A 27,647-nucleotide genomic window follows, 5' to 3' on the forward strand; every position below is an offset into this window, starting at 1 on the left:
TCCTCAGTAAGCAGCAACCATTCTCCTACATCAGGCTGCAAAGCAGTGAAGCATTTCACTCCCAGGTCTTCAGACACTCAAGCAGGTGTCTGCTTCATGAGGGGTGGTGCTGCTTCACGAGGTCTATCCCAAACAGAAGTCCCAGAGAAAGTTAAAACCTATATATTAGCTCAAGTACTTGATTTCTTTCTCAGCAGTCCTCTCCAACCGTAATTGAACAGGGCTGCATTCACTACACAGAGGGAGTGTCACCTAGCAATTACAGGCAGAAAACCATTAAGTGACTGGTTTTCTCAGAGCTGCTCTTTGAAGATGGGCAGGTCACTCCACTTAAAGATTTAATTTCTTCCTCCATCAGGCAGGGCTACACCAACCTGTGTTCACTGGCAGAGCCTCAAAGTATTCCATGTCTTTTGCTTTCTCTTTTTCTTTTGGAAACGAGACAGTGGCGACTGGAGCATCTGCCAGCACCCACTTGTCTCAACAGGTCTTCAGTGTGATGGCCAACCTCAACCAAATTCAGTGTACAAACCAGCCCTGGGTTATGATACAAGCAGGTCAGTGAGACAGAGAACTCCAAACTTCCCCCAGGATCATCCCTCACATTTTATTGAGCAAGAAAATCACTGTGCTTCAGATCTGGACCCAAGGGTGGGCAACTAAAGCCAGACACAGGCTGTCTACCAGCACAGGGAAATTAATTACATCTTCATCAGGAGATCCTGCCAGCTTCTTCGCAAGCAGCACGTGCCCACCCACTCACCAGCGCTTATCTGGTTAGCCAAGGATTTGGGGCATTACACGCTGCCTGCTGATGTCAGTGGATTTAAGCTAGCAAGAAGATGACTTCACTGCTGACTTGAGAAGTTTGTATGACGATGGTGCTGGTCGCAGGAGCCTCAGTCCAACTCTAGACCTAGTGACGTGGCCGAGATCACGATCCCTTGCCACCTGCCTCTGTAGCATCCATTGAGGAGGATTTCCTGGTGTTTGACCTCAGCCAGTGAAGCAGCACAGATGTCTGCAAAAAAATAACCTCTGGAATTGCAAGAGAAACTTGCACTGATAATTTGTTTTTTTCCGCTTTCTATAAAATTAAGTTCCACTGTGCATTGAAGTCTGCTGTTTCCGCAGAGACAACATTCACACATCACCCCATCCCTACTATTGCCTTCGCTTTGGCAACGTAGCAGCTTTTCCAGCCATGACTTCATATGGTTGGAAGCCAAGTGCTCACCATCGGAGCGGGTTTTGAGGTTCAGGCAAGACACGTGAAAGAGGGACCTGAAAGGTTTAAGTGGATTTGCTCTTCTCCCACCCCACACACAGCAGTCAAAGACTCTTCCCCTGGCTGCATCTCCCCAAACGCAGGCAGGTCGGATGTCCTCTGCCTACAGTCTGAGCTCACACGATGTGAAGCATCTCCTGCCTGGAAACATTTTGGCACTAGCACAGCACTGTACTTCTTTGAGTCACAGAGACATCAGAGATAAAGTTTCACGTGATATTACATTTGATTTTGTGGGAAATTCTCATGCTTTCCTTATCAGCAATGCTTGGGCTTGTGTTCAGACATCCTTTGGCAGGATGTGCCAGGCTCGGTGACAGTGGCACACAATCCCTGCAAAGCTCTCTACATCTCCACGCTACCGAACAGCGCAGGACACTCAACTTCTTATGCTGTTAACCTGATAGAGCAGCCCTTGGGATGCTCTTGACCCCGGCCAGCTAATTATCTCCAACCAACGGCCAGCTAATCATCTTCAACCAAGGCCCAAGAGCAGAAACCCACCACCTCTGCCTGCCAGAGGTGTGCTGTTGTTTCTACTGGCTTAATGGGAAGTCAAACCAAGTCATCTCCTCCACCACCAGCTCCGTGGGGAGAACAGCAGAAGGGTGCTACCAGTAGGGTGTAGGATAATCCAGTTGTAATCCACACACCCTGCCTGCTCCTTCACTGCTCAGCAGATAGTCAACATGACCGTCAACTAGAGAAGCCCCTGAGGTCCCCCATCATGCAACAAGTCCCTGCTGCACCTGGCGGGACATGGACACACATGCAAATAAGCAGTAAAATAAGTTGCAGTCCCATTTACTGCCAACAACACAGGCTTTTGCTTGGTGACAATGGGTGACAGCCAGCCACCACGGGGGAAGGGAGGGACTTGGCCAGGAAGGAGGATTTTCAGCTCTCCCTCTCCCACCGCCTGGAGAAATGGGACAAACCCGCAGAGTTGCTCTGGTTTTTGTTAATGCCCTTTACGTAAGGGGAGTCTGGGATGGAGCTGCTGCCAGGCCTTTCACGTACCAAGAGCTCCGCTGGCTCTCTAAATACATACCATACCAGAAGCCTTTTACTTAATGAATTGCTCTCAGAAATATATCAAAGAGCTTCCTACTTGCAACAGCTTCACAAGAGGAATGCAAATAAAGTATTATATAAAATCTTCCCACTGGGTCTTTTAAAAAAAAAAATATCCAAACATAAAGAGATTTAAAATGATTCCATTATCTAAACTTTCCCCATTTATAGAGGCAATACGGTGCTCAGATAGTATCTTGCGTACATCGATGGAGTAGTCTTCACCCCAGAGGCTCACACGGTGCTAGCAGACCTTCTAGAGGGTATCGCTCAAATGCAGCGGGGCTTAGTGGAGCACGACAATGCCACGCAGCAAAGGAAAGCGTTCACAGTAGGAAACAAGGAGAATTATAGATGAGCTCAATGTAACTGCAAGACCAGGATTTTCTCAGTGCATCAAGAGTTCACAAAATGTATCTCATGAGATCCTCCATGAGCAGACCGTCTTCTTGCAGCTGCCTGCCCAGAGAACTGGAAATACCAGAGTAAAAGGTTTCCAGGGGGAATTTTGTCCATTTTTAAGCCACTGTTTTGTACAGGATGCACAAGTGCCAGCCTACGGGCACTGACCCCCATATAGTCTCCCACAGCTGCTAATAGCAGATGTGTCACCAAGGAATGTAAGAGCAGGGAAAGTATGGGGTGGTCTTTCCCTGAGATACCCCACAGTGTTGGAAAAACAGCAATTTAGGAATATCCTGGACTGCAGGTTGCATCAAGACACCTTATTTTTACCCTTAAATTGCACATTATCCAGGAATTGCTCTCAGCCCCACACTTATAAAACATCCTGTGTATGCGTATCTACATACTTATAATATAGAAATGTCTATATAAATACTTAATACACCTATACACACCAAAAAAATAAAATCTTTCTTTTATTTGCCTTAACCTTGCTGTATCCTACAGACAAGAATTTCAAAGGCATCAGGTACTTAGGGATGCAGAGGGGGATTTTCAGGCACAGAAAAGTCAGCTTCACTCTAGCCTCCCTTATAACCTTTAGGAAGCCAATTACTTCTGAAAATGTGGCCCTGGACTACTCTGCCTTTGCAGAAAAGGAACCAGATGCTGAATATATTTTCAGGACTAACCTGGATTTCCATATAAATGCCCTTTCTGATCATCAGGTTAGAACTGTGTGAGGCATATCATGGTTACCAATACATAACCCACATTTTCACAGTAGCTGAAGCCAGCAGAAATCTCACATCCAAGTATTTTTCAACTAAGACCAGTGCATATTGCATAACAAGCAATGCAGAAATCTCAGCTGGAAATAAAACAGGAAAAACAGGAATTTGATTTTCCAACCAAACCCCTCAAAATCCATAAAAAATTGCAACAAACTCCCCCTGCCCTCAACATCCCTTGGGCAATAAATAGCTTTTTCCTTAGCAGGTTTGAAGAGTGATTGATTGTTTACATTCAAGACAAACACCTTATTAATGAGTATTTTTATTTTTAATGTTTAAAGCTACTAGTGAAAAATCAACAGCCAGAAATGGTAATAAACTGAACCTAGTCCTCACCAGCAGTTTCACTCGTGTATCAGTAACAGCAAGAGAAACGCTTGCCTGGACAGACGAACAATAGCTTGCAGCTCCCCTTTGGTGCCAAGGAAAATTTGTTACTCGCTGTTAAAGGAAGCCCAACATGGAGAGAGATAATTACTAGCTCCGCTGCAGGCTGGGAGAGAGCCCAAACGCAGGGAAAACAGCTTGGGCATCGGCAAATGTTATTTGTATATAGAAAACAAGCCCCGTGCTCAAGGAGATCAAATAGGTTTAATGTCCAGGAAAAAAAAGAAAAACAATATAAAAACACAAGTTGGAACAAAAGAGAGCAGGGCACAAGGTAGATGGAAGATGTCAGGGCTGCATTGATTGGAGTCAGGAAAGCACTCGTGTGTGACTCCTGCATCCTCCTGTGGTACCCACCAGAGACTGGCACGTCAGCTGAGCCCTTGGGTGAAGAGCCAGGGACCTTCTTCCCCAGGGAAAACACCCGGTCCTGCTAACATCCCAAGCAACCCAAGGAGGCTCGATGGAAACGGCCAGCCTCCCAGCTGAATTTCAAGCAGCTGGCTGCGGCGGTGGGAGGGAGCCCAGCCGGGGTATTGCTGCTGAATATTTCAGAGCAGATCAAAGCTATAATAAATTAAATCCACAATTCCGTCTGTCACCTTCAGAGGTTAATCTGAAGCAGCATCTCTGTACAGCACGCACCTTCCTACACAACGAGACCTTGTCTTTGTTATGTGCAGGTACTTGTATAGATGCTACCAACATCCTTGCATCCAGGCACAGGGCAGTGAGGGGACACGTAAGCCCCCATCCCACAGTCCAGCAGCTTCCAGCACGGCTCTGCATGGGAAGAAACTGTGCCCAAAACAGGAGTTGCAATACATACTGCTCAGACTGGCACAGCCTCTTGTACCACCCTGCAAGGGGCTCCCAGGCTTCTTCTCACAGATCCCACACGTGGGACTGAAGCCTGGAGGACATCAAGCAGGGCAAGAGCACCAAAACTGCCAGCCTGAAGCCCCTTCTCCAGGTGGGACATCCATCAGCTACAGCAACTGCAAAAGCCGCTTCACCCTTTCCTTCAGACGCCTTACTCTCCTATTTCCTCAGGTGAAAACTGCTCTTGCGGAGTTGACGGTCGCATGGTGGCACAACAGCTCCTCAACCAGGTGACATGGTCAAACCCATGCCTTCACCCTACCCAACCCTCTCCCATCCTGGTGCTCACACGGAGGGACAGCTACCTCCTACAATGCCAGCAGCGCTTGATAAGTACTCCTCACTGATGTCCGCACCCCATACAACCACCAAAACCGACTCACACCTGGCTTCTGTCATTGCAAACCCCACACAGCTCTCAGCATGTGCAATTTTGCTTCTTCTCCCAGTTCACCCTCTCACCTATTTAATCCTCTTCCCTGCAACACCATCCTTGTGCTGCAGCCCATAACCAAGAAGCACAGCTACACAAAGATCCCTCATCCCAGCTACATCTCATACTTCCACGTTAGCTTTGATGCTCCGAATAGGTCCCTTGCACAGGTGACAATAAGAAGCTCTTCAGGAATAAATGGGACACTCTGTATTTTTTCCCCTTTATTGCAGAGCAATAAGCTCCTGGTTGAAGCATCCATCCGCACATCAGGATATTGCCCTTCTCCCACAGTTTCGGGGGGAGCGAGCTTTCAGATGCTGAACGCAGGGATACATCTCCCCTTCCATGGGAGAGGAAAAGCTGGCAGCACGAGCAGGCAATGTGCTGCCAGATGAGGCAGTACAAGAACAAAAGCAAAGGTTTGGTGAGGAAAAGCTAAACACAACCCCTACCTGATTATGTTCGTGAGACGACGAGCCCTTCCCTCGGGATGGGGAACAGCTGCCATCAAGCTGCTCGCTACAATCCGCTGTCCACTGTAAAAGGGATAAAAAAAGGGATTGTGTAAAATAATAGCCAGGCTGGGGAAAACTGCTGTGTCAGTCCACAGCACACAGCAAACACCGTTCAGCCGCGGGCATCACTGTACGCGTGCGGCCCCCCCCTCCTTTTCGAGGATGATCCCAAAGGCTTTGGTTTGGAAACGCTCCACCCACTGCCCATCACTCTCCTGTCACCTCTGCTGACCTACCTGGAGAAGCACACGATGCTATCACGCTTGAGAGTCTTCTGCTAGACTTATGCCTATCTCCTTTAACAATTTTGAGTGCAACCATGTGCCTGGAAAGGTGTCCCAAGGTACAGCTCACCCATTATTACGGCCATAGCCAAAAGAAAATTGCATTTTCCCCCGACTTTCCTCTTTTTCCTGGTGGGAGCAAGGTTGGAGACATCCCCACCATGGGAACATCCACACTTTGGGATTCTCTAGACTGGTGATGGATTCAGCTCCCCTGCAAGTGGCGTGGAGGATGAAGCGGCGTACAATGAGCTTTTCCTTCCCTGCCCCAGCACGGAGAGCAGTTATCCAGGGACGTGGTACCATCTGAGCATCTCACACACATGGGTGAGTGGATTTATCCTCTCTCAGGCAGGGAAAACATTATTACAGCCACAAGGAAATGAACCGCAGAGAGATTAAATAACTTGCCCAACATTAAAGATTAAGTTGCTGGCAGAACCTTGCAGTTAAAAACAATTTTCTTGGTCTCAGTTTAGTGCCTTCCCCCTAAACCCATCCTTTTTCCTCCAGCGTTCATTAAGAGGGAACATGCCACCTTCAGTCAGGCTGGCTTCCACCAGGGTTACTCCAGAGAGCTGGAGGATACATGCATGTTTATTCCTTGCTTTGATAAGAAGTGATCAGGAAGAGAAAATCAGAAATAAAAATCCTGATTATTTCTTACACAAATTTGGGATACAATGTGGGAAAATTAGTATCTTTGGGAGATGAGAGATAATTCCTTCTTAATGCACCCCTGAAGACATGGCTTGATAAAAGCACATGAGCTATGTAAAAGCCCATCCTCACTTCTTGTCCCATATACAGCCCTAAAAATATGAAATACTGCATTTTGCTGGAGTTTCACACAGAAATCCTAATTAAACTTATACACCAATGGTCTGGGGTACAACCATATTTAGCTGCTGAATTTGAGATGCCTCTAAAAGTGGCTTAATTAAAAGGTTCAATGTTCAGATGTTTCATTATTATTCATTTTTCCTTTTAAAATAAAACTTGACTGTCTTTAAAGACAGCACTCACAGAACTGACATTAAAAACCCAGCAGCTCCTTGTTTTCAAGATAGGCCAGAGAGGAAAGCTAAAATACCATTTCCACAGCTGGAAGATGGATTTGGTTGTTGCAGCCAAGGATCTTGATGCAAAAATTGTACACAGGCTGCCAAGAAAATTAGTAGTTTTTGTCCTTAAGATGCAGAGGGAGCCCAGGGCTTACAAGCAGAGGTGTGGACAGGCTGCAAGTGGTTGTAAAACTTTGACTATTAATTTATTTCTAATTCAATAGTATTTCTAAACTTGACACATTAAATAAAGCAGCACTTGCCTGTTTGACCTGAAGCTCCTCCAAAGCGTCACTTCAAACACAGCCATTTTCCAGCCTTGGGTTAAAAAAATGCACTATAAAGTACGTTGGATCACTTGATTTTTAAATTTATTTTCTCCCAGTTCTAACAATTTTGATTCTCAAATTGTAAAAGACCTCTTCAGCAAAATCTGTTCTTAAAAGGGTTCCTTTGATTGGTAATTTCTTTACACTGAGCTAATATATAAAGGGTCCAAAGATCTGGATCAGATCCTCAGCTCCAGGAAACCTGCATAGCTCAGATAAATCAGATAAACACTGCAAACAGATAAGGATTCACATATAGAATCACAGAATGGTTTGGGTTGGAACAGACCTTCAAAGATCATCTAGTTCCAACCCCCTGCCATGGGCAGGGACACCTTCCACCAGACCAGGTTGCTCCAAGCCCCATCCAACCTGGCCCTGAACACTGCCAGGGATGGGGCAGCCACAACCTCTCTGGGAAACCTGTGCCAGTGCCTCACCACCCTCACAGATGAAGAATTTCTTCCTTATGTCCAATCTAAATCTACTCTTTTTCAGTTTAAAACAATTGCCCCTTGACCTGTCACTCCAGGTCTTGGTAAAAAGTCTCTCTCAGTCTTTCTTCTAAGTCCTTTTTAAGTACTGAAAGGCTGCAATAAGGTCTCCCCGAAGCCTTCTCTCTCCAGTCTGAGCAACCCCAACTCTCTCAGCCTGTCCTCACAGGAGAGGTGCTCCAGCCCTCTGACCATTTCCATGGCCTCCTCTGGACCTGCTCTAACAGGTCCATGTCTTTCTTGAAGAGGGGACCCCAGTGTTGGACGCAGTACTGCAGGTGGGCTCTCTGGGAGTAGAGGAGGACCATCACCTCCCTCGACCTGCTGACCACGCTTCTTGTGATGCAACCCAGGATGCGCTCGGCTTTCTGGGCTGCAAGCACACATCGCTGGCTCATGCCCAGTTTTTCACCCACCGGTGTCCCCAGGTCCTTCTCCGCAGGGCTGCTCTCAACCCATCCATCCTCCAAGCTGTGCCGATGCCGGGGATTGCCCTGACCCAGGTGCAGGACCTTGCACTTAGTTTTGTTGAACCTCATGAGGTTCACATGGGAGAGCGAGCTTTTCTCTGCTGGACTTGGGGACATTGGCTTTTGCACGCTGGAGTGCACAGTGCAGGGGACAGGAGAAGCAGACACCTCTGGTAACTGGGAAGAGAGCACCTTGCCCTCACTACCCCAACCACTCCTCCCAATTTAAAGGCAAAACAAAGCCCTAGGGAGGCAGGGCCTCTTTCGTAAGCAATTAATAGACTTGAGTGTGAAACAAGAGACAAAATGACCTGCAACAAAACTTCTCTGCATGCTGGAGGAAGTCATGGTCCTGGACAGACCCTGCCCTTCTCCCCATCACTGTACCCCCAGCTCAACTTTGCCATGTAGTCTCACTAGCTGTTAAACTAACATTAAGGCTTAATGCAGAGTGGTCCGGGGATCTCTGCTTGGGATCAGCCTCCCTTGCACCTCATATAAAGAGACGAAGACCCAAATCAGACCAGCAGACCCCTCCAGCAGCTCAAACACAGCTATCCAACAATAGCCATATCCTTACCCTTATGACCTTTCAGTCTTATTATTCTCATTTCATCCTCATATCCATTATGTAAGTACTCTCTAACCTAAATATTTTATCCTACCAGGAGGCCTGTGGGGTAGGAAAGCACCTCTATCACAAACAGAGGATCACGGCAGCCTTACAAGCCCAAGGGCACGGACCGAAGCTCACCGCTCCCTGCATCATGGGCTCCTTATCCTTTCAACAGTTCACATCTTCAGCACACATCTGGCACACTGTGGCACCAGAATACAAACGATTTCCCTGCGAACATCAAGAGTAGTTCAGGAGGTTTAATTTCTCCTTGTGTTGGACCTAAAATGTCCATTTTAGGAACAAACCTAACTAGGACCACGTCATTCCTAATGACAACACCAAACCACATCCCTGCTAAAAACATCCCTTTGTTTGCTAGGTATTCACATCCTCTGAAATGCAGCAATTTCCTTCTCTGACATAACAACCGTGAAGCAAGCAAACAGGTTATAATGCATATTAAAAGGCCCACAAAACCCACAATTTTGGAGAGCATTTGGGGCTTTTCATTGACCTCCTGGACTTGGTTGTTTCATGGACACCCCTGTGCATATGGACAGGAGCACATCTCGCTACCAAGCATCCCCCCACTGGAGCCCCTGCAGCTCTTCCCAATCCCTCCAGGATTTTTCCACCCTGGTGAAGCAGCATGCTGTTTGGGATGGAGAAAGGCACCCTTCATCTAGATATGAAATGCCTTTCATTTATAAATGGGAAGCTTGGAGAAGTCAAAAAGCTTCAGGGCACGCACCTTGAGACCATGTTAAAACAAAACCCAGTCGGCAGGAGACCTCTACCAACTGCTGGGACACCCCATACGTGACTGAACAAGCAAGCTGCCCCAAATTCAGTCTTTTATTATGTCCTGCTTTACACCTCAACGCTCAAAAAGCTGCTTCAGCTGCATGTCCATCTCCAACCCAGGCGACAAGCCACCGGTGTCCCCCAGCCCCTCTCCCACCCCACACTGCGCCCTTTGCCCACCTGTGAGACGTGGGACTGCGTCTTCTCGCTCTCACCATCCACCTCTGTTTTATCTGTCAGTAGCCCCTGGACCTGGTACTCCAGGACGTAGCTGTCTATGAAACGTTCCAGCTCCTCGATCTCCTGAGAGCGGCTGCTCCCCGCCTCCGAGGAGGCTGATGCCACCGACGAGTTCTCCATCCCTTCAGGAGAGATGCCAACAATGGAGGGGGCCTGAGAAAGCAGAATCAAAATAGGCAAGAAATGATTTCCCAGTCATTATAAAAAGGTTAAAAAGAAGCAGTAGCCAAAGCCTATCAGTTACGACAGGCAGGATACTTTCGCTGTATATCCAATAACATTTATAATAGTCCTAGGTGGCCATATTCAGAGTTTCCATGCATGCACAAACAAAAAAAGTTCCATTTCTGTCATATTCCTACATCTAAGGACAACAATGCTTATCCTCCTTCTTAAAACCCAAACTACTGAAAACCTCCAGACACGTGCACAGAAGAAAAACAAAATTTAAAAGCTTAATTTAAAAAGCCCATGGCATTAGCTGTGCTAGATAAGGGTGATAAGCTGGGCATGATGGACAGGGGTGTGAGGAAGAGGATGATAATTGAAAAGCTTCTCTAAAACAGCGGCAGTAAATGATGCTGAGTCAATGGCGTGACTGTAAATGGTCCAGTGAGGAGGTTTGCACGTGGAGGTGAAACAGAGATCACACCAGAATCTATGTTTAAAACCTCCCCCTCTGCAGGCAACAGCCCTATAGAAGATATAGATGGTTTATGATGCTCTCTTCCTTCCTATTTCTCCATGGCTGAATGTCAATCACACCTTAAAGTAAAGAAACCATCAGCTCCTGTACCAGGGCCGGTCATGTTTGCACACAAATTAAGCTTTGGACCAGTGTCTTGTAAGATTCATACACCTCCTCCCCTGAAGTTGGGAGGGAAAAGACACGGGAGCTCCCACCACACTGCAGGACACAATGACTTTATCCCTCACCCCCTCCTTCACCAGGAACTAGTATTTACAGTCTGTTTTGAGACAAGTATAAAATTACCAAGCAAATTCGGAGTGAGTCACATGCCATCGGAAGGAAAAAACAAGAAAAAAAAAAAAAATCTTTTCCCAGCTGATGTAATTTCCAGCTCCTGAACTAATGCTCATCTGTCACTTCTGAACAATTGTGGCTTCATTTGGAAACTGCCGAGAACGAGCAGTTCTGGCCTAAGGATTTCATCTGCTCAAGGAATTATTCCCAAATGTGCCCGGACTGTCAAAAAGGCTCATTATGTAGATCAATATCACACATTAGCTCCTGAACAAAAATCATGTGGTATATTAAAAAGGAGAAAGAAAAAAAAAAAGACAAGAAAAAAAAAAAGGAGCCCAAGAGAGCATGGAGCCCTGGAGGAGGGCAGGCTTCTCCCCTTTTAGCTAATTAGTGCCAATTACCAAATGGAAAGCACCAATTATTAAATAGAAAGTGCTAAAGAAAGAGTTGGGAGAATAGGTGGCTGCAGTGAGTCCTGGAGGGCACGACGGCATGGGGAGGTGACTGTGTGAGGTAGGGGACAGCTGATACAGGTGGCATCATTTGGGATGGAGCAAGCAGAGTCCGAGGGTATCCTCCATCCCCTGGGGCCACACAACACAAAACCAAAGTTTTTTTTGCCTATGTTTTGGGGTTGGGTTTTTTTGAAGGTGGCACTGGAGGAAATCAAGCGCAGGGCGCTGCCCTGGGGATGCTCCCCCTGAAACACCCATGATAAAGCATAAAGCAGAGCAAGGGTTAACACATGACGCCACTTTTGGGGTGCTCACCGCCATGCCCAACCAGCATTTTGCTGATTAGCAACAGGAGAAATGGTGGACTGAAAGGCAACGGGTTTGTCAGAGGTCCCCAGGTCCAGCAAATGAGCACAAACCATGTATTTGAGGTGTTCATGGATCTCTAGTAGTAACCTCTAAAACCAAGTCATCTTGCAGTACCTTCACCTCTCCTTAAAGGAAACCAGAACTTAGGAGGAAGAGAACGCCCCTATGTTTAAGGGCGATGAGTTACCACATACACCTGAGATAGGATCATCATTGTACACAAAGATCCCTAGAGCAGATGTCCAGGCACGGGCAGCGAGTTGGTTGACCTCTAACCCTTCTAATACGATAAAAGACTAACAAGTCACGGTCTGTAATCTTCTTTATATGTTTAGTCTGCACCAAGTCGGTGTGAATCAGGTAATGACACAGAGACCGGCCACCTGACATGGACATCCCAGCGTGCCGGGGACACTGCCAATATGCCACCATCAGCCAACCCAGGGTGCCAATAAAGAGGCTCAACAAGCAGAGGAACATCTTGACTTTGTGGCATCTCCTGGTACTCCCTGGTAGCAACCAGCTCTGGGTTCTCTGAATTTGTCCTTCGAATTCCCCTTCTGACCACACGCCCTTCCCGTATCGGGGTTCACAGTTAGGACCACACGTGCCTGATGACTACGGCAGCGAGGTAATATCCGAACTTGATGCTGACACTACTTTGGGCAAGTGGTTGGACTAGAGACCTCCTGAAGTCTTCTCCAACCTGAATGGTTTTACAATTCCATGATTTCATCGATTAAGAAAGCTTCCTCTACTCTCTCAGCCTACTTTCCATAGCTCTTTCTGAGCAGTCTCACCCATTTTAGATGAGTCTCTCGCAGTTATCATGCAACTGCCTTCTCCAATTCCACCAGCCTGCCCAGAGATTACCCAACACTCAGATGGGCATTATTTTGGTCACCATCCTCTAGAAGCTTTTTCAAGGCAGGGCTTTTTCAGCTGTTACCCATTGATTTCTGGGCTGTACCTAATTCTACCAAGTGTGAGATGCACATGTATAAAATGTGCTTGACAAAACAAACCCAAGATGATCACAGGTTTACAGGGGCCCATTTGCTGGGTCCTGCAAGCTGGTTCCTGGTTCAAGCAGCCTGGCCCTTCAAGAGGGACAGATTTTGGAGCACGAATGGTGGCCCTTCCTCCTTGGCAGAAGGCACCTTGGGAAAGGAAGCATCCACCTAGATCCAGACCCATTCAAGTCCACCCGCAAAGGTTTAGCATTAGTGTGGAGACTAAACCTTCTCTCCCTTTCCCAAACTGACCCTCTCCACCAGGAAGGCACCACAGGCTGGATGGTCTCCTGCTCTTCTTGGTGCCACGTGTCAAGAAACCTCTGTGCCTGGACCAGGTTTCCCATCTCACTCGGCTTCAAAACATGTACAAACAAGAGGTTTTCAAAGAAAAACCCAAACCCACACTTGAGCATCAAAGTGGTTGATGACTTCCCAAACTCAGCAAACACATGTTCTTGAGAGCTCTTCAGGGAGAGGTGATCCCTTGGATCTCTGTTGGCATAGCGCCTACCACCAAGGATTCCCAGACCCCAGGTACATCCCTTAATGATAATTAATAGAGATCAACCTCAAATCTATTTTTTTTTCCTGTTCCCCCCACCTCCCCCTACTTTATCAAAGGACAAAGTCTGTAAGTTTTGGGGGTTCGAAAACTACCTTCCAAAACTATCCTACAAAGCCCATGCCGTGCTCATTACTATGATCATAAAACAAGGAATCATCAGCAGAAAAAGTCAATAGATGTGCAAACTGCTTATTATAACTTAGTAATTATCAGCATTACTGTAATGTATAATTATTATTAATAACTGTTATTTTAAAGAGGGATCTAAATGGGCCTCTTGCTCTAGCAAGATTATACAGTTTATGGCAATTATACAGTTTTACTCTTAATCAGCAAATGAACTCAATAAGAACAAGCATTTTCTATGACATTTGTACATTCATTCCCCTTGTTCCAAAGGTGCTCCAGGCTTGTTGAACTTGTGGAACCAAGTGGTGAGTCTGATAGGTGAAGAGCAGCAATGGGGAAGGAACCCATTTTGGGCAAGATGGGTGGGAGGCAACAGCACAGGGAAACTTGCAAGAAAAATGACGTAAGAAAAGGTCAGTCCATGATGAGAAGAAGAGAGACATGCAGGGACAGCAACGCATTTCCATCAGCTCACTGCAGTCTGGGTGAGAGGACCCCATACGTACATCCTCCCCCAGGGAAGATGCTCCAGCCATCCTCTCTCTGGCACACCAAGACAAAGCTTCTCCAAAACCTGGACTGCGGCAGCCCGGCAGTGCCAAGGCAGCACCGCAGGGCAGCCTGGCACAACTTTTCCCCTGGGGTGGGATCCACCTGTGCCCCAGCCATCCCAAGCGAGCAGGGACTCCAGCCCCATACAAACATCATTCCCTGAAGTAAGGCGCAGGGGCTTTTGGTCCAAAACATGCTGACATGGCAACCTTGTCAGCAAGGCTGCTGCCCGTGAAGAAATCTTCCTAAAGCACTTCTTGCTCCAGTTCAGCAAGACAAGCCAACAACCGCACACCTCGCTCCTACCCAAGGTCCAACCTGGTCAAGCATCAGCAAAGGAAACAAAATAAAGAGGTTGCTTTTGCCATTTTTTTTGCTTCCACCGGATGGATGCTGAAAGCCTAAAATGCTTTCTCACACATGACAAGTTTCTTTGAAGGCTGTGGCCTTCAAACACAAGAGAACCAGGAGCACCACACTATCACGCGCACCCAAACAGTGAAAGTTGGAAGTGGATTTACCCAACAACTACACTGCCAGAGTTAATACTCAACACTAACACCTAGGTAAGGTGATTGGAAAAGATCTCTAAAATACAGAGTTCAGGCAGAACTGCTTAATGCAGTGCTTAACATCAGGCTTCTCCAGATTTAGCCACCTGTATCAAAATTCAATTATCAAAAGTTCCAGTGACCACCAACTCCCAAAAAATTGCAAGCGCCCAGCCCACCTTTCCAACCACCTGGCCTCAGCTGTTTAGATATGGTTTTAAATGACTCACTTAAGGCATCGGAGCTGTAAAACCCATGTCTCTTCCTTACTTATCCTGCAATTAAATGCTGAAGTAGTTCCCATGCTAATCCTCTGTTCCTCTGCGATTCCAGCATAGGGCAGGAGAAACACAGAGCAGCCTCCCTCTCTCTGCAGAAGATTTATTCCCCAGAAATGCCATCGCAGGCCAGCTGCTGGAGAAGCCGGCTATGACGGACTCCAGAGCTACCCTGACAGATCACTGAAAGCCTTTTTCTTGCCATATGGGATTTATCACCCCAGTTTTTTCTAGGAACAAGAGATCCTTCCTATAAAAGGCAGCTACGGTGCAAATTCTTCACGTATTGACGCAGCCACCTCCTTCCAGAGTCTTCTGTGGTAGGACATCCAGTATCCTTCTTGCATTTGCTCTCCCGGAAGAGTTTACAACAAATAAATTTTAAATACTGCTGTGATCCAGCAAGTCCCTTCTGCTCTGAGACACCTGGGACATGAACCAAGAAGCACCCTAGCAGCACACAGATTTATTTATCTCTGCCTGCATGGGATGATGGTAAAACCAAACTGAAGAGACTCCCAGCAAGACCCAGGGAGAGGCTCCAGCCCAGCCCCAGCCAGCGGGCACCACGTCCTGCCCCATGAGCAGGATGACACCCTCTTCTGCTCAGTGCCTCTCTGGGGCTAGGCAGAGAGAAACGGAACATGGCCAAGCGCTCCACCATCATCTCCCTCACATCGCCTGCCCATTGTCTTCTCCAAGCCAGGCTTTCCAAAGCCTGCACAGGGAAGAAGGTCCCTTCAGCCCCAGACCTGGGAGGTGAGGGATGCTTTAACCACACAAACCAGGGCAGAGCAGCTGGTGTAGGACACCCCTCCTATTTCTTATCTGCTCCTTATCAGCACCTTCAGGTCAGGTGAAACCTTCTGCGTGCTTTGACTCGGCAAATGACCGTCCACCAGCTAACATTCTGGTAGCAGTACAGGCAGAAGGACATTTGACCGTCTGCGTTTGGCGTTTGAACTCCTGCCTATCAGCACAGCCACAGCCGGCGGGCAGCCGGCTCACTTCCCAGCATCTCCTTTTAATGAGCTCCTTCAGCAGCAATATTTCCTCTCTCCTAATCCAGCCCATTTCCAACAACAAGTAATTAGCAATGTGTCTTTCGAAAGCGGTGAGAGCATCTCGGTGAATGAAACGAGCAGTTTATCTTTATTGCTTTGTACCCAGCAAACTGCAGGAACAGTTACTATGGAAAATGAAAGGAATTGAGATGAACCATGACTCCCCGCATTGAGATATTGCCGCATCTCCACAAGCACATATGAAGCATCACATGTCTGGTTTGGATTTGCTGCTCCAAAGCCGCTATCTCTCCAGATGCCAAAACATCAAGCACAGCAATGTAAATTATTATATCCTGGATCTGACCCTTTTCTAATTAAAATGTAAACACCTTTGAAAACCACATCGAGCAACTGCTGCTGGAGCTAGCCTTGGGCTTTTCAGATAGCGATGCATCCATGGCTGGCTGAGCATTTCATATATCTCATTATCCCTCCAGTCTCAGGTCTGGTTTCTGGTACCTGGTGATGCAGAAAAGGCCAAGTGACAGGACAGGAGCCCAACAGCTGCCACATGGCAGTGCCATCCATGAGCCCGGCATGCAACAGAGCAGGCAAACGTCATAGTGCATCAAAACAGAGCCATTAAAATAAACACAGAAATAAATGGGGAAAAAAAAAGGAGAGAGACAGGAGACAACAAAGCGCAAAATGTCACAAAATCCAACCCAAAACAGCCCCCTTGACACAGCGATCCAGCAAGGAAGGGAGAGGAATAACCAGAAAGCCAGAAATCCCTTCTTCTCACCCAGACAATAATTTATTATGTAGTTTGGTTCGCTGCAATAAGGATTTTTTTGCGGTTAGGAGGTGGATTTGCTTTTTTCTTTTTAAACAAAACCAAAGCCTCATCACCTTTAGAAACACAAAGTCTTTTAGTATTTCAAATCTGTGCATGAGGTTGGAGTGGTTTTCCACCAGATGGGCTTCCTCGCCCAGGGGGAAGATGTTACCTTTGGCTTGTGATGGATGTTGCCAAGAAAAAGAAAGGAAGAACCAGCATACAACTAAGAAAACCACTGTCTGAACTTCAGGAGGTGAATGGAGGTGCGTTTATGTGTGACCTGATGGACGCTGGTCCCACCCCGTGGTGGGATTCTCCACTACATGGGATGCCAGGGCAAGGATCACTGGCTGCAGCACAACAGCAAGGCACACTCCCCATGCCCTGATTTTTATACAAATTCAATACATGGAAATACATCAGCATTTCTAGAAATAAAATCTGAAACAGGTCATAAAAAACCTCCAACCACTGACCCCTGAATCAAGAACAGCCTGCGTTTTATAACCTATTTCTACATCAGCTGATACTACAAACTGCGACTTAAGTCAGACATAATCCATTTTCACATTCCCCTGCTTCTACTAAAAGCTAATGGAACAAGAGCCGACATTACATCTTATCCTTGTTATTTTTCACCTTTACAAAGGAAACATTACCAAATAAAAATATTTGAAGAAATAGCAAAAAAAAAAAAGCAGATTTCACACATGCTTCACGATCTCCTCTTTGGAGCTGCACTGTTTCTCCTCGGAGAGCACACAGCATTGCACCGGCAGGCTGGATAGGACATGACGGCTGCAGGAATTATGCTAGAAGACATGAACAAAGGATGTTCTCCTGCCAGAAGAGCTTGCACGTGTACACCGTACACACGCACGCACCCCCCTCTATGATGCACACTGCAGGTAGCAATCCTCAGGCAACCAACGCGTGTATTTTGCCCAGGTCCTCTGCAATCCCAAGGGTTGAGCCCTGATCCCATAGAAGCAGCAGCAGCCAGGGTGCAAAACTCCCTGTGCAGGCAGCGCTCTGCAGGCAGCACTCTGCAGGCAGAGAGCACAGCCCACGTCCTAAATAAAAGCATTATAATAACGAGCTGATCCATACACTTTGCAATCGCACGTTTCGACCGCGTGCTTGCGTACCGGCGCCGGCCACCACGTACTGTCTTTTGCAAATAACTGAAGGGAAACCATTATCAGAAAGTAAATCTTTTCTTTCCAGGCACCCAGGCAATATAATGGGCACTTGGGCTGTGAAAAGCCCTGTAATCCTAAAAGACACATCCAACTCTAAGTTGAGATATCAACCTGCTGAAGTAATCCATCCCACAGGCTGCTGCTGGTGGGGAGGGATGGGGTGGGAGCGGCATCCCCCGGTCAACAGCAGGGCAGGCGTGGAGGGTGCTTAATCCCTATTAAGCCATGCCCATAGTTTGCTGGCAAAGAGCATTTTTGCACCCGTACGCCAGCTTTTAGCAGCATTCAGAGGACATAGCTCGGCTGCCAGCCAGAGCGCCGGAGCTGCCGCTCCGGATGGATGGAGGGGATTTTATGCTAGGAGGAGCCAGCTGGTCCTCTCCTCCCAGGAGTCATAGAATCACAGAATGGTTTGGGTTCGAACAGAACTTTAAAGGTCATCTCGTCCAGCCCCCCTGCCATGAGCAGGGACATCTTCCACTAGATCAGGTTGCTCAGAGCCCCGTCCAACCTGACCTGGAATGTTCCCAGGGATGGGGCATCCACCACCTCTCTGGGAAACCTCTTCCAGTGCCTCACCACCCTCATCATAAAACATTTCTTCCTTCTATCTAGTCTGAATCTCCCCTCTTTTAGTTTGAAGCCATTACCCCTTGTCCTATTGCTACAGGCTCTACTAAAAACTCTGTCCCCATCTTTCTTCTAAGCCCCCTTTAAATACTGAAAGGCCACAATAAGGTGTCCCCGGAGCCTTCTCTTCTCCAGGCTGAACAACTCCAACTCTCTCAGCCTGTCCTCACAGGAGAGGTGCTCCAGCCCCCCGATCATCTTCATGGCCCTCCTCTGGACTCGCTCCAACAGGTCCATGTCCTTCTTATGTTGGGGACCCCAGAGCTGGACGCAGTACTGCAGGTGGGGTCTCACCAGAGCGGAGTAGAGGGGCAGAACCCCCTCCCTCGACCTGCTGGTCATGCTTCTTGTGATGCAGCCCAGGACACGGTTGGCTTTCTGGGCTGCAGGAACACATCACTGGCTCATGTCCAGCTTTTCATCCACCAGTACCCCCAGTCCTTCTCACCAGCGCTGCTCTTAAATCCTTCATCCCCCAGCCTGTATTGATACCAGGGGTTGCCCCAAACCAGGTGCACAACCTTGCATTTGGCCTTGTTGAACCTCATGAGCTTCACATCCCCATGGAACGTCACCTCCATCCCCACTGATTGCTTCCCCTCATCACAGCTTTCTTCTTTTTTGAAAATGAAGCTCTCCTGTGCGACAAGGCTGGGAGTAGGAGAGCCTCAGGTGCCCCCCATATTCAAGGTCTTTGAAAGATGAAATGAGAATGAAGCAGCAAGATGCTTTTTGTAGCATCAGCCACCTTCTGCACCGTCAGCAATGGAGAAAAGCAAGTCATCCCCGGGTTCCTGCTCCGACCAAGGGGAACAATCCTTCCCGGCCTTGGACCTGGTGATGTTTGGTCTTGGGTTACATAAGCAAAGCAAGGAGCAGATTTCAAGGAAAGACAATTCCCTATGACCCAAGGCTGGCTCGCGTATAGCGGACCTCCCGTATCTTCTGCCTAACACAAGCTGCTCAACTGGAACTGGAAAGAAAAATCATCCAGTAAACCTCTGCCATTTTGCAGAGGAAAGGGAAAATAAACAACTTACCACACCCCTCTCTGAGCTAGCTGAACTCATCTGAAAGACTCCATGCACAGATAAGTATATTCAGAGATTTTCTGAATCTTTAACTACCTTCAGTGCTAAAAAAAAACCCTAAAAAACCCCACTCAACAACACCCACAAACAAACAAAATTTCCAAAACCTGCCTCTGGATCCTGGACCCCTGCTCCTCCACCGCATTCAAATGTTCAAGTTATAAAACAAGCAGCAGATTGGCTTTTACATCACAGCCACCCTGGGACCATCAGTCATGGACCTTATCAGGTCCCATACCAGCAGCGGCCATGGCACTGCCATCAATGAGATGTTCTAAATATTCTAGTGGAAAAGGACAAGAATTGGGGAAATTGCTAATTCTGTACATGCAGAAGGAAAAGAAGTCCCTTCCTCATAATGCTTCTGGTCTAATAATAACAAATTAAGAGGTGGGGAAGCAAACAGAGCCCTGGGGAAGCACAAGAGGACAGGGAATGCTGTGGGATCAGTGTTCAACACCATGCAAGCAGGTCCACCATGGCACAGAGCTGGCCAAGGAATAAGGACATCAGTGTCACAAGAGCTGAGATTTCCAGGACTGCTGTCCCTATTTCTGGCTTCTACCAGATTTAAATATACCAATATAAGAGCTGCAGCCACTTGCACAGACAGGGAAAAAGCCATGAGCACCATCTCCCACATCCCACCTACTTGTTGAACCTTCCACTTGGGAAAGAAGGACACAACCCAGCACACAGCCCAGCAAGGTGTCCAACCCTCACACATTTTAGGACAGGTTTTTGACCCAGGACTGAGTTGGTTGCCAAAGTTTTCCCTTCCACTGGGACTGGACATAGTGTCCTCCTTAACTCCTGCTTCTGGACATGTGGACTGGACGTAATCTAGACAAAGTGGCTGCATTTTGGAGAACTGATTCTCACTCCAACCAGAGGGACCATCCAAATTAAATCTGGCTCCCTGAGACTGCTGTTGGCAAAGAGAATCATCTAAGACAGCTCTCACAGCTTGGGAAGATGCCCTTGCAGACTCCAAATCCATTTTTCAGCCTACAAGGATCTCCTGCACGCTCTCCCACATAGTTTCCCATAGCAATTAGGAAAGCACATGTGATACCCAGCTGGACCCAAGGTTTGCACTGGGTTCCCAATAGCCTCCCCAGGAAGGGACATGACCCAGCGCAGACACCGCAGTGCCCACCAAGGGACACCATGAGCCAAGGGATGCTGCCACGTGGCAGGGATGGGGTCCAGCTCCCTGTGGACCCACCACCCCACCATGCTGGCCAAAGCCACAGCAGCAGGTGATGCTCAGCCCTGGACGGGTGGGGATCAGACCCTTCCAAAACTTTGCTTTGCCCAAGCAGCGTGGACCAAGCCCACGAGCTTAACCCTCCTCTCAAATCCATCCCCAGCTTTTAGATCCTTCCAGCAGCTCATGAGACAGCTTGAACCAATTCGCTGGGATAACACCTCCCTTAAGGAACTGGCCCTGCAAATACCAAGCAAAGCACCTCCCCAGACAGGAATTTTTGGGAGTTACTGGCCAGCCACCAGCCTCCTTTTTGAGGCTTGAAGTGCATTTTTTCACAATCGCTCCCAGGCTGTTGTTCTGCTCTCTGGATGCTCTGCAGCAGCAACACAACCACACATCTCTCCAAAAGCCCCTTCTGGCAGCCCCACTCCCCCTTGGGTTATTTCCCCCCTAAATCACAGCAAGAGAGGGGACAAGAATAAGAAGCCAGCAATGGGGACGAGAAGAAGAGCAGCCTGCCAAACCCCAGGGGGTAAAGATGCTGCAAGTATTTGTGCAGCTACCTTTATTGCCCAGGGGACCGCTGGGTTTGATTAATAAGAGGTAAATGAAGCAGCTCAACTCGACTGAGCCCCAGCAGGCAGGAGGAGGACAGGGAGGTTTTCATTAATACAAAGCAAACAGAGAGACAGGTACTTCCAGGACACGACAGCTGACCTATTTTGAGATGAACATGAGATCAAGCGAGCTTTGGAAGTGTCTATTTACTTCCACCAGCAGCGACGACAGTCTAGACGACTGGCCCAGATCAAGACAGCTGATGTTCAGCCTTGGGATCCACCAACCCTACATCCTAACGTGCCCTGCTGACAGCGTCCTTGACATCAGTCCCTTCTGCAAACCCCTTCTTGGATGCCCCGCTGAGCCCCAGAGTTGCTGCTGGTGTACTGGAGACAAGAACCTCAAGTTTGTCCCCAAATGTCCTTGAGATACTCCTTGGGTCCAAGTGCTCTATCCATCATGGACCCAAGCACGCCAAGCACTGCCTGTGTGATTGGGATGTATTGCTGCCTCCTCCACCATACCTCGCTTCCCTCTCTTGTAAAACGCAACAAGGCCTATTAGAACTTATCTTAAATGCTTGGCTTTCCCTTCTAGCTTGGGGAGGAGGAAAGAGGTCTTGGAGCTTCAAAGTGCTACCACTGGGAAAGCATCACAGATCTAGAGGATCTTTGATGAACATCAGAAGCTTGGCCTTAGTTTTCAGAATGCCTCTGGGGTGACTGCATTGAGTAAATACCCAGCAACTCAAGAAACCAGGCCAAGAAGGCACTGAGAAAAGCTTTTTCTCTGCAAATATAGCTTGGCCAGGCACAGTGCCAGAAATACTTGTTTTGATAAGTTTGCCTCCTGACCCAAAAGGCAACGCTGGGACTAGATGACGACTGGAAGACCCAGGACCACCTGCAGACATCAAAGACCAACAGGATCCATCTTTAAGGACAGCTGTGACCCCACTTACAGCGGAAAACCCACCAGCCATGCCTAGGACTGACCACCCCCCAGCAACTGGGGGACCTGCAGGCATAAGGACAACCCAGAAATACACCCACGAACAAGTTTTACACTATTTTTTGTTCTTTTGTTGAAGGGTCCTTCAAGTTCATCATGAAGGTCTTCCCATGACGACCTCCACCACACGGCAGCCCCACCGAATACAGCTGCAGGGACCGAAGGCGCTCGTGCCAGGCCACGTCAGCATCTGAGAAAGTTCCCTCCGGCACCTCCCTGCACCAGCCAACCTCTGCTTACACCCAAGGGATTAACAGCCCCGAAGTTAATCGTAACGAGAACATGGGGGGAGGACTGTAATTGCAGCAAAGGGGAGCAGTCTCAGCAGTTTCAGCACAAACATCATAGCAGGATGCCTGCTATTCATGTACCTTTGACCTCAGAGACGCAAATAAAGAGCCCAAACTATTTAGCTTTGGGAAAAAAAGAAAAGAGGTAAGGGAGAATTTGATGTATCAAGAGATGGTATAACGCTATATACCCAGATGGTATCTCACATTAAAGGGCCTTGCAGGTGGAAGCCCATCATTGCTGGCTCTCGGATGCCTGTACAGTGCAGGTCAGATGAGGGCATTTAAGGGATCTTTATGACCCACCAATTAAGTAGCTGAGCTTAACAAGGGACTGGAAAAGGCACTTCTGGAATAAATTATACAATATGAATGATCAAGAAAATAAACTCCACGCCTAGCCCTGGGTTACTGCAAGCACTTGGAGACTTCAGAGGAAGATGCAACAAATGCCAACATAACCACAAAACACCAGGGCTTGGGGCAGGCTTTCCCCACTCCTGCTAGAGCTTTCTTCAGGGTTTTTCCCTCCTGGAGGGACCTTGAAGAACCTTGGTGCTTGCTGAGGACCCCCAGTCCACAGGGACACCCTGTTGCTGCTGAGCATCCCCACATGTCCATGAAATCCAGAAGCCTGGTGCCTTCCAGCACCAGGAATCAGAGGTGACACCTGGCACTCAAGCCCCACGTGTCCCCTCCTCCAGCGTGGGACGAGGGTCATGTTTCTCCCCTGCCACAGTCACCCAAGGAACTGAATCCACCTTTGCAAAAGCAAAAGGCTGAACCAATAATAATAATAATAATAATAATAATAATAATAATAAAATAACACTTGTTTGCCAGCAGCCTAGCTTTGGCTTGGTGAATTTTAAATAGTTTTAGTCAAGTCATTCTAGTCAAAACACTGGGAAGAAAATGCTGGAAAAAGTTATTCTGGGTTTTCTTTTTAGTGTCTGGTATTTTTAAACAAAGGATTTTTACTTTTATTTCATGGTGATGTACACTAAATTTCCGCAGCTCTCCATTATGGTGTAAAATACTTAAAAACAGATTTTGTTTTGGATTGAACAAAGCCTCTTTGACTTCACATTATTTTGTTTCCTGTTTTAACAAAATAAAAATATCTATTCCCATTGACCCCAGCTAAAAATCCTCTTATCCCCCACAACTACCCTTACTACGATGATTTTGCTACAGGCTAATTAACTGAAAAAAATACAGTTACCATCCACTATTTGTTCTGTGGGCTGATACTTAGGAGTATTCAGAATAACTAAGGATAATTTGGGGTACCCACCCAAAGGACGCAGCAGTGCTCCAGGACAGAAGACATAATTCATATATATTAGAAACTCAGGAACCTCAGGAAAGTTCACAAGTATCACTTTTTTTTAAAGAAGAGGGAAATACGGAAAACAGGAACTTACATCCCCCCAAAGAGAGGGGGGACTGCTGCAGCCCCAATTCTGCAGGCAAGGTGCGACGCAGGGCACAACCCCCGTGCCAGCCCTTTTGGGCTTTATCCTCCCAGCAATGCCTGTGCATTGGCTTGTTCCCAGCTCCTCCACGGGCTGCTCTGCCCCAGCAGAAAATATTTACTCTCCAGAGACTAATCAGGCATCGCACAAGATAACACCCAGGGCTGCAGAAACCCCAATGCAGATAAAGCCTGGTTGATGCTCAGATGATGTTCCATTGCATCCTCTCCCTCTCCCTTTCAGGTCAAATTGGATCTTGTACATGACGAGGGGATAAAACCCCCCAAGTTTTCAGGATTATGCTGCTGACTTCTTGTTTTTCAAACCCTCTGCCACCAAGCCTCTGCGGTGCTGCTAACCGCTGTTGATCCCATCAGGTGGTTTAACCGGGGAGCTTAGTGGTAAGCCCTGTCCCTGCAAGGAGGCACTGAGTTATGTCAGGTTAGTCTCTGGCCGATGGGGACTGCAGAGGCTATCAGACAGCACAGGGGTAATTCCCAACTTCAATTTTCAGGAAGAAAATTAAGTTTATGAATGGAGGGAACTCAGCCCAAGATAGTGTGTTTGGTTGTTGGGTTGGTTTGTTTTGGTTTTTTTTTTTCTCCTGGGCTTTGTTTTATTTATGCTGAAGTAGCTGTTAAATCCTGTTAATGTGCTGCAAATCCCTGTCTTGCTGAAAAAAGAATTTGGCACCTTTAAAGGTAACTGGTCTATATCTGTACCCAAATATACCCTTTATGGAAAGGAAAGGGGGCAGGTAGGGAAGGCAGCATCGGCAGCAGGAGGGGTCTGGCAGAAGGAAGAAAAAATAGCATAGGAAACAACAACAAAAAAAGGGATAGGCAACAACAACAAAAAAAGGGATAGGCAACTACCCTGCATCCATGAGGAGGGCAGAAGGTGGCAATGCACAATTTTCACCTATTAACTTCAGCAGCCAGAGGATTTCCGCAGTAAAGAGGATGCACGTGTACAGTCGGGGCAGGGGGAAGAGGAGAGGGTTGCGATGAAGAGCAGGGATGCAAGCAAATGCATGCAGGGGTGCTGCCTAAAAGGTCTGGCAGGCTGAAGCCTCAAAACCCAGCAGGATGGCCATTGGAGCAGGAAAGGTAGTTCACAAGTATTGCACTATATCTGGCTACAAACCTTATCCTCTGGCTTTACCTAGCCTGAGCAAATGAATAATATCATTAAAAGACAGACGAGAAATCAAACAGCAGCTTGGAGAAACCAGGGAAGCCTCCCGAGAGCCAAGGAAACCTGTACTATCTAGGGAAGAGCAAGATTATAATAATTAGGTCAGTTGGCGATAAGCCTTCTCAGTGCACACAGGCACACATGCACTGCTGCCTTGCTAGAAAGTGGTGATGTCCCCAAGGAGCTGAGAAACTCAACAGCAATATGCCAGGGGCATGGAAAAGTCTGGTAGCAGAAAGCCTTCTCCAGCAGCAAACCACAGCAGCCGCTCACCTCAAGGTCTGAGGATCAGTAGCTGCAGCATGGGAAACTGATGGGATATTAGAAAATTCCTTCACTGGGAGCGTGGTTCAGCACCCAACAGGTGACCCAAGGGGGTGTGCGGTCTCCATCCTTGGAAACAGCATCAAGACTCAGCCGGATGAGGCCCTGAGCAGGCAGGTCTGACGTAGAAGCTGGCCCTGCGCTGCACGGAGAGCTGGACCAGAGGACCTCCAGAGCTTACTTCAATCCAGAATAACTCCGGGATCTTGCCTAGGGAGAAATTGCCTTAGCCCAGTCTTCCAGGACAAAGCCACCAGGTCTTACCTCCAGCTTAATCAAAACTAGAAGAAACTTCTTCCCAGCAGCAAATGGCCTGGAAGTCCAGGCCAACATTTAGGATAGGTAACAGAGGTTGATGTGAAGCTCAAATACATGACAACCACTGACGGCGAGCAAAGCCTTCTGCTCCAGGAGACAAAGAGGATGGTCCCATGCAGCAAGTGCTGTACAGGGTATGTATGCACGTTTCCCTGTAAAAAGGGAGCCGGAGGCTTTCTATTACCCATCTCTTCCTTCCTCATGGTCTGACATAAGCTCTGCCCATCCTGGCAGCATCAGGGCTCGAGGACTTAAAAGAGCCCCAGCTATAGACCCAGACCAGAAGCCAGACTGAGCTCACATCCAGATGTTTGACACTGGACCAAGCAAACAGGAAAGGGAGACCAAAGAGGAGGATGTGCTCACTGCCCCGACCCCCCCTTCTCTTTTCCTCCCCATCTGTACCAGGCAAGAGCCATCATCTGTCTCCAATTTGGCCATCCAACACAGGGGCCCAACCTCCAATCCAGAAGACAGAAACCAGTCACCTATTGCTTGGGTTTTAGGGTCTCCCTCCAGATGGTGACTTGAAGCAAACACCCACCTTCCAGAAGCCACTTGCTTTTGTTAACAGTGGAGGCAGATACTCCTTCACCGGTCTCTCCAAAATTTTTTCTAAGCTGCTTCTCTGTGAACACCTCACCAATATTCCCACTTGTCCCTATGACACACATCAGCTCCCTGGACAGCTCAGGGCAACCCACACACCAACCAACAGTATGAGATGCTTTTGTGAAGCCTCACGCTTTCAGACCACACAGCTACTCCTCCAACAAGCTGTGTTGATACCAGCAAGCTTTTCCCACCAGCCAACTGCCGAGTAGCCCACCAATACATGAAGTCCTTCCAGGACATCAGTACTTCGCTGATTGACTGATAGGAGTTAAACCCAATCTTCATGCAAGAAGAGCATCCTACAGACTCAACTGTCCTGTGCATGCTTCATGAAACCATGAAGTTCCTGCAGTCACTACAGTTCACTAGCCAAAATCCAGCAGCCCCCCCCTTAAATATACACAAATATTTTTCCATACTCCTAGGTCACGCAGAAGACCTCATGCATGATGCTCATGTTCAGCCTGCAAATTCCTCTCGTCAGCTTCCCAACCGATGCCCTCATTTGGTTATGTGCTCTGACCTCCTTCCAGCACATTAGGAAACAATGGCTACAGTTTCTCATGCACTTTGAATCAAAGTTCACTGCTTTTTTGTTAAAATAATTGGCTAATCAAACCCATTGCTTCCAAGCTGACATTCCTTCTAATGCTTTAATCAATAAGCAGAGATGCTCAAAAGAGAGCTAATATGGCCTGAGCTGTGTAGGTGCTGTGAGGACAAGGCTACAGCTTTTCATTCGTGTCACTGGATGATGTGGAAGAGACCCGAGAAGAGAGAAGCTGAAAGCACGCGATGGATGTGTCTACTGTAATAAAGTGGATAAACACACAGAATTAAGGAAATAAGTGGAAAATTACAGTCTGAGGCTTACTAGCCTA

General features: G+C 47.7%; 1 protein-coding gene across 4 annotated transcripts in view; it reads right to left on the minus strand.

Annotated features, from left to right (window-relative positions):
- CTIF (cap binding complex dependent translation initiation factor) overlaps window positions 1–27,647 on the minus strand; it is a 143,113-nt gene that overhangs the window by 104,827 nt on the left and 10,639 nt on the right. For 3 of the 4 annotated variants that reach the window (XM_075019538.1, XM_075019539.1, XM_075019540.1), the window contains 2 exons: window positions 10,026–10,238; window positions 5,719–5,802 (listed from right to left, as the gene is read on the minus strand). In XM_075019538.1, the coding sequence (XP_074875639.1) occupies window positions 5,719–5,802; window positions 10,026–10,205 (264 nt within the window). In that variant the 5' untranslated portion in view covers window positions 10,206–10,238. Of the gene's footprint in view, window positions 1–5,718; window positions 5,803–10,025; window positions 10,239–26,097; window positions 26,114–27,647 lie in introns of those variants that run through there. The other variant, XM_075019536.1, reaches the window with a different exon arrangement.

The sequence above is a fragment of the Buteo buteo genome, chromosome Z (genome assembly GCF_964188355.1).
Source record: "Buteo buteo chromosome Z, bButBut1.hap1.1, whole genome shotgun sequence".
NCBI classification, from domain to species: domain Eukaryota; kingdom Metazoa; phylum Chordata; class Aves; order Accipitriformes; family Accipitridae; genus Buteo; species Buteo buteo.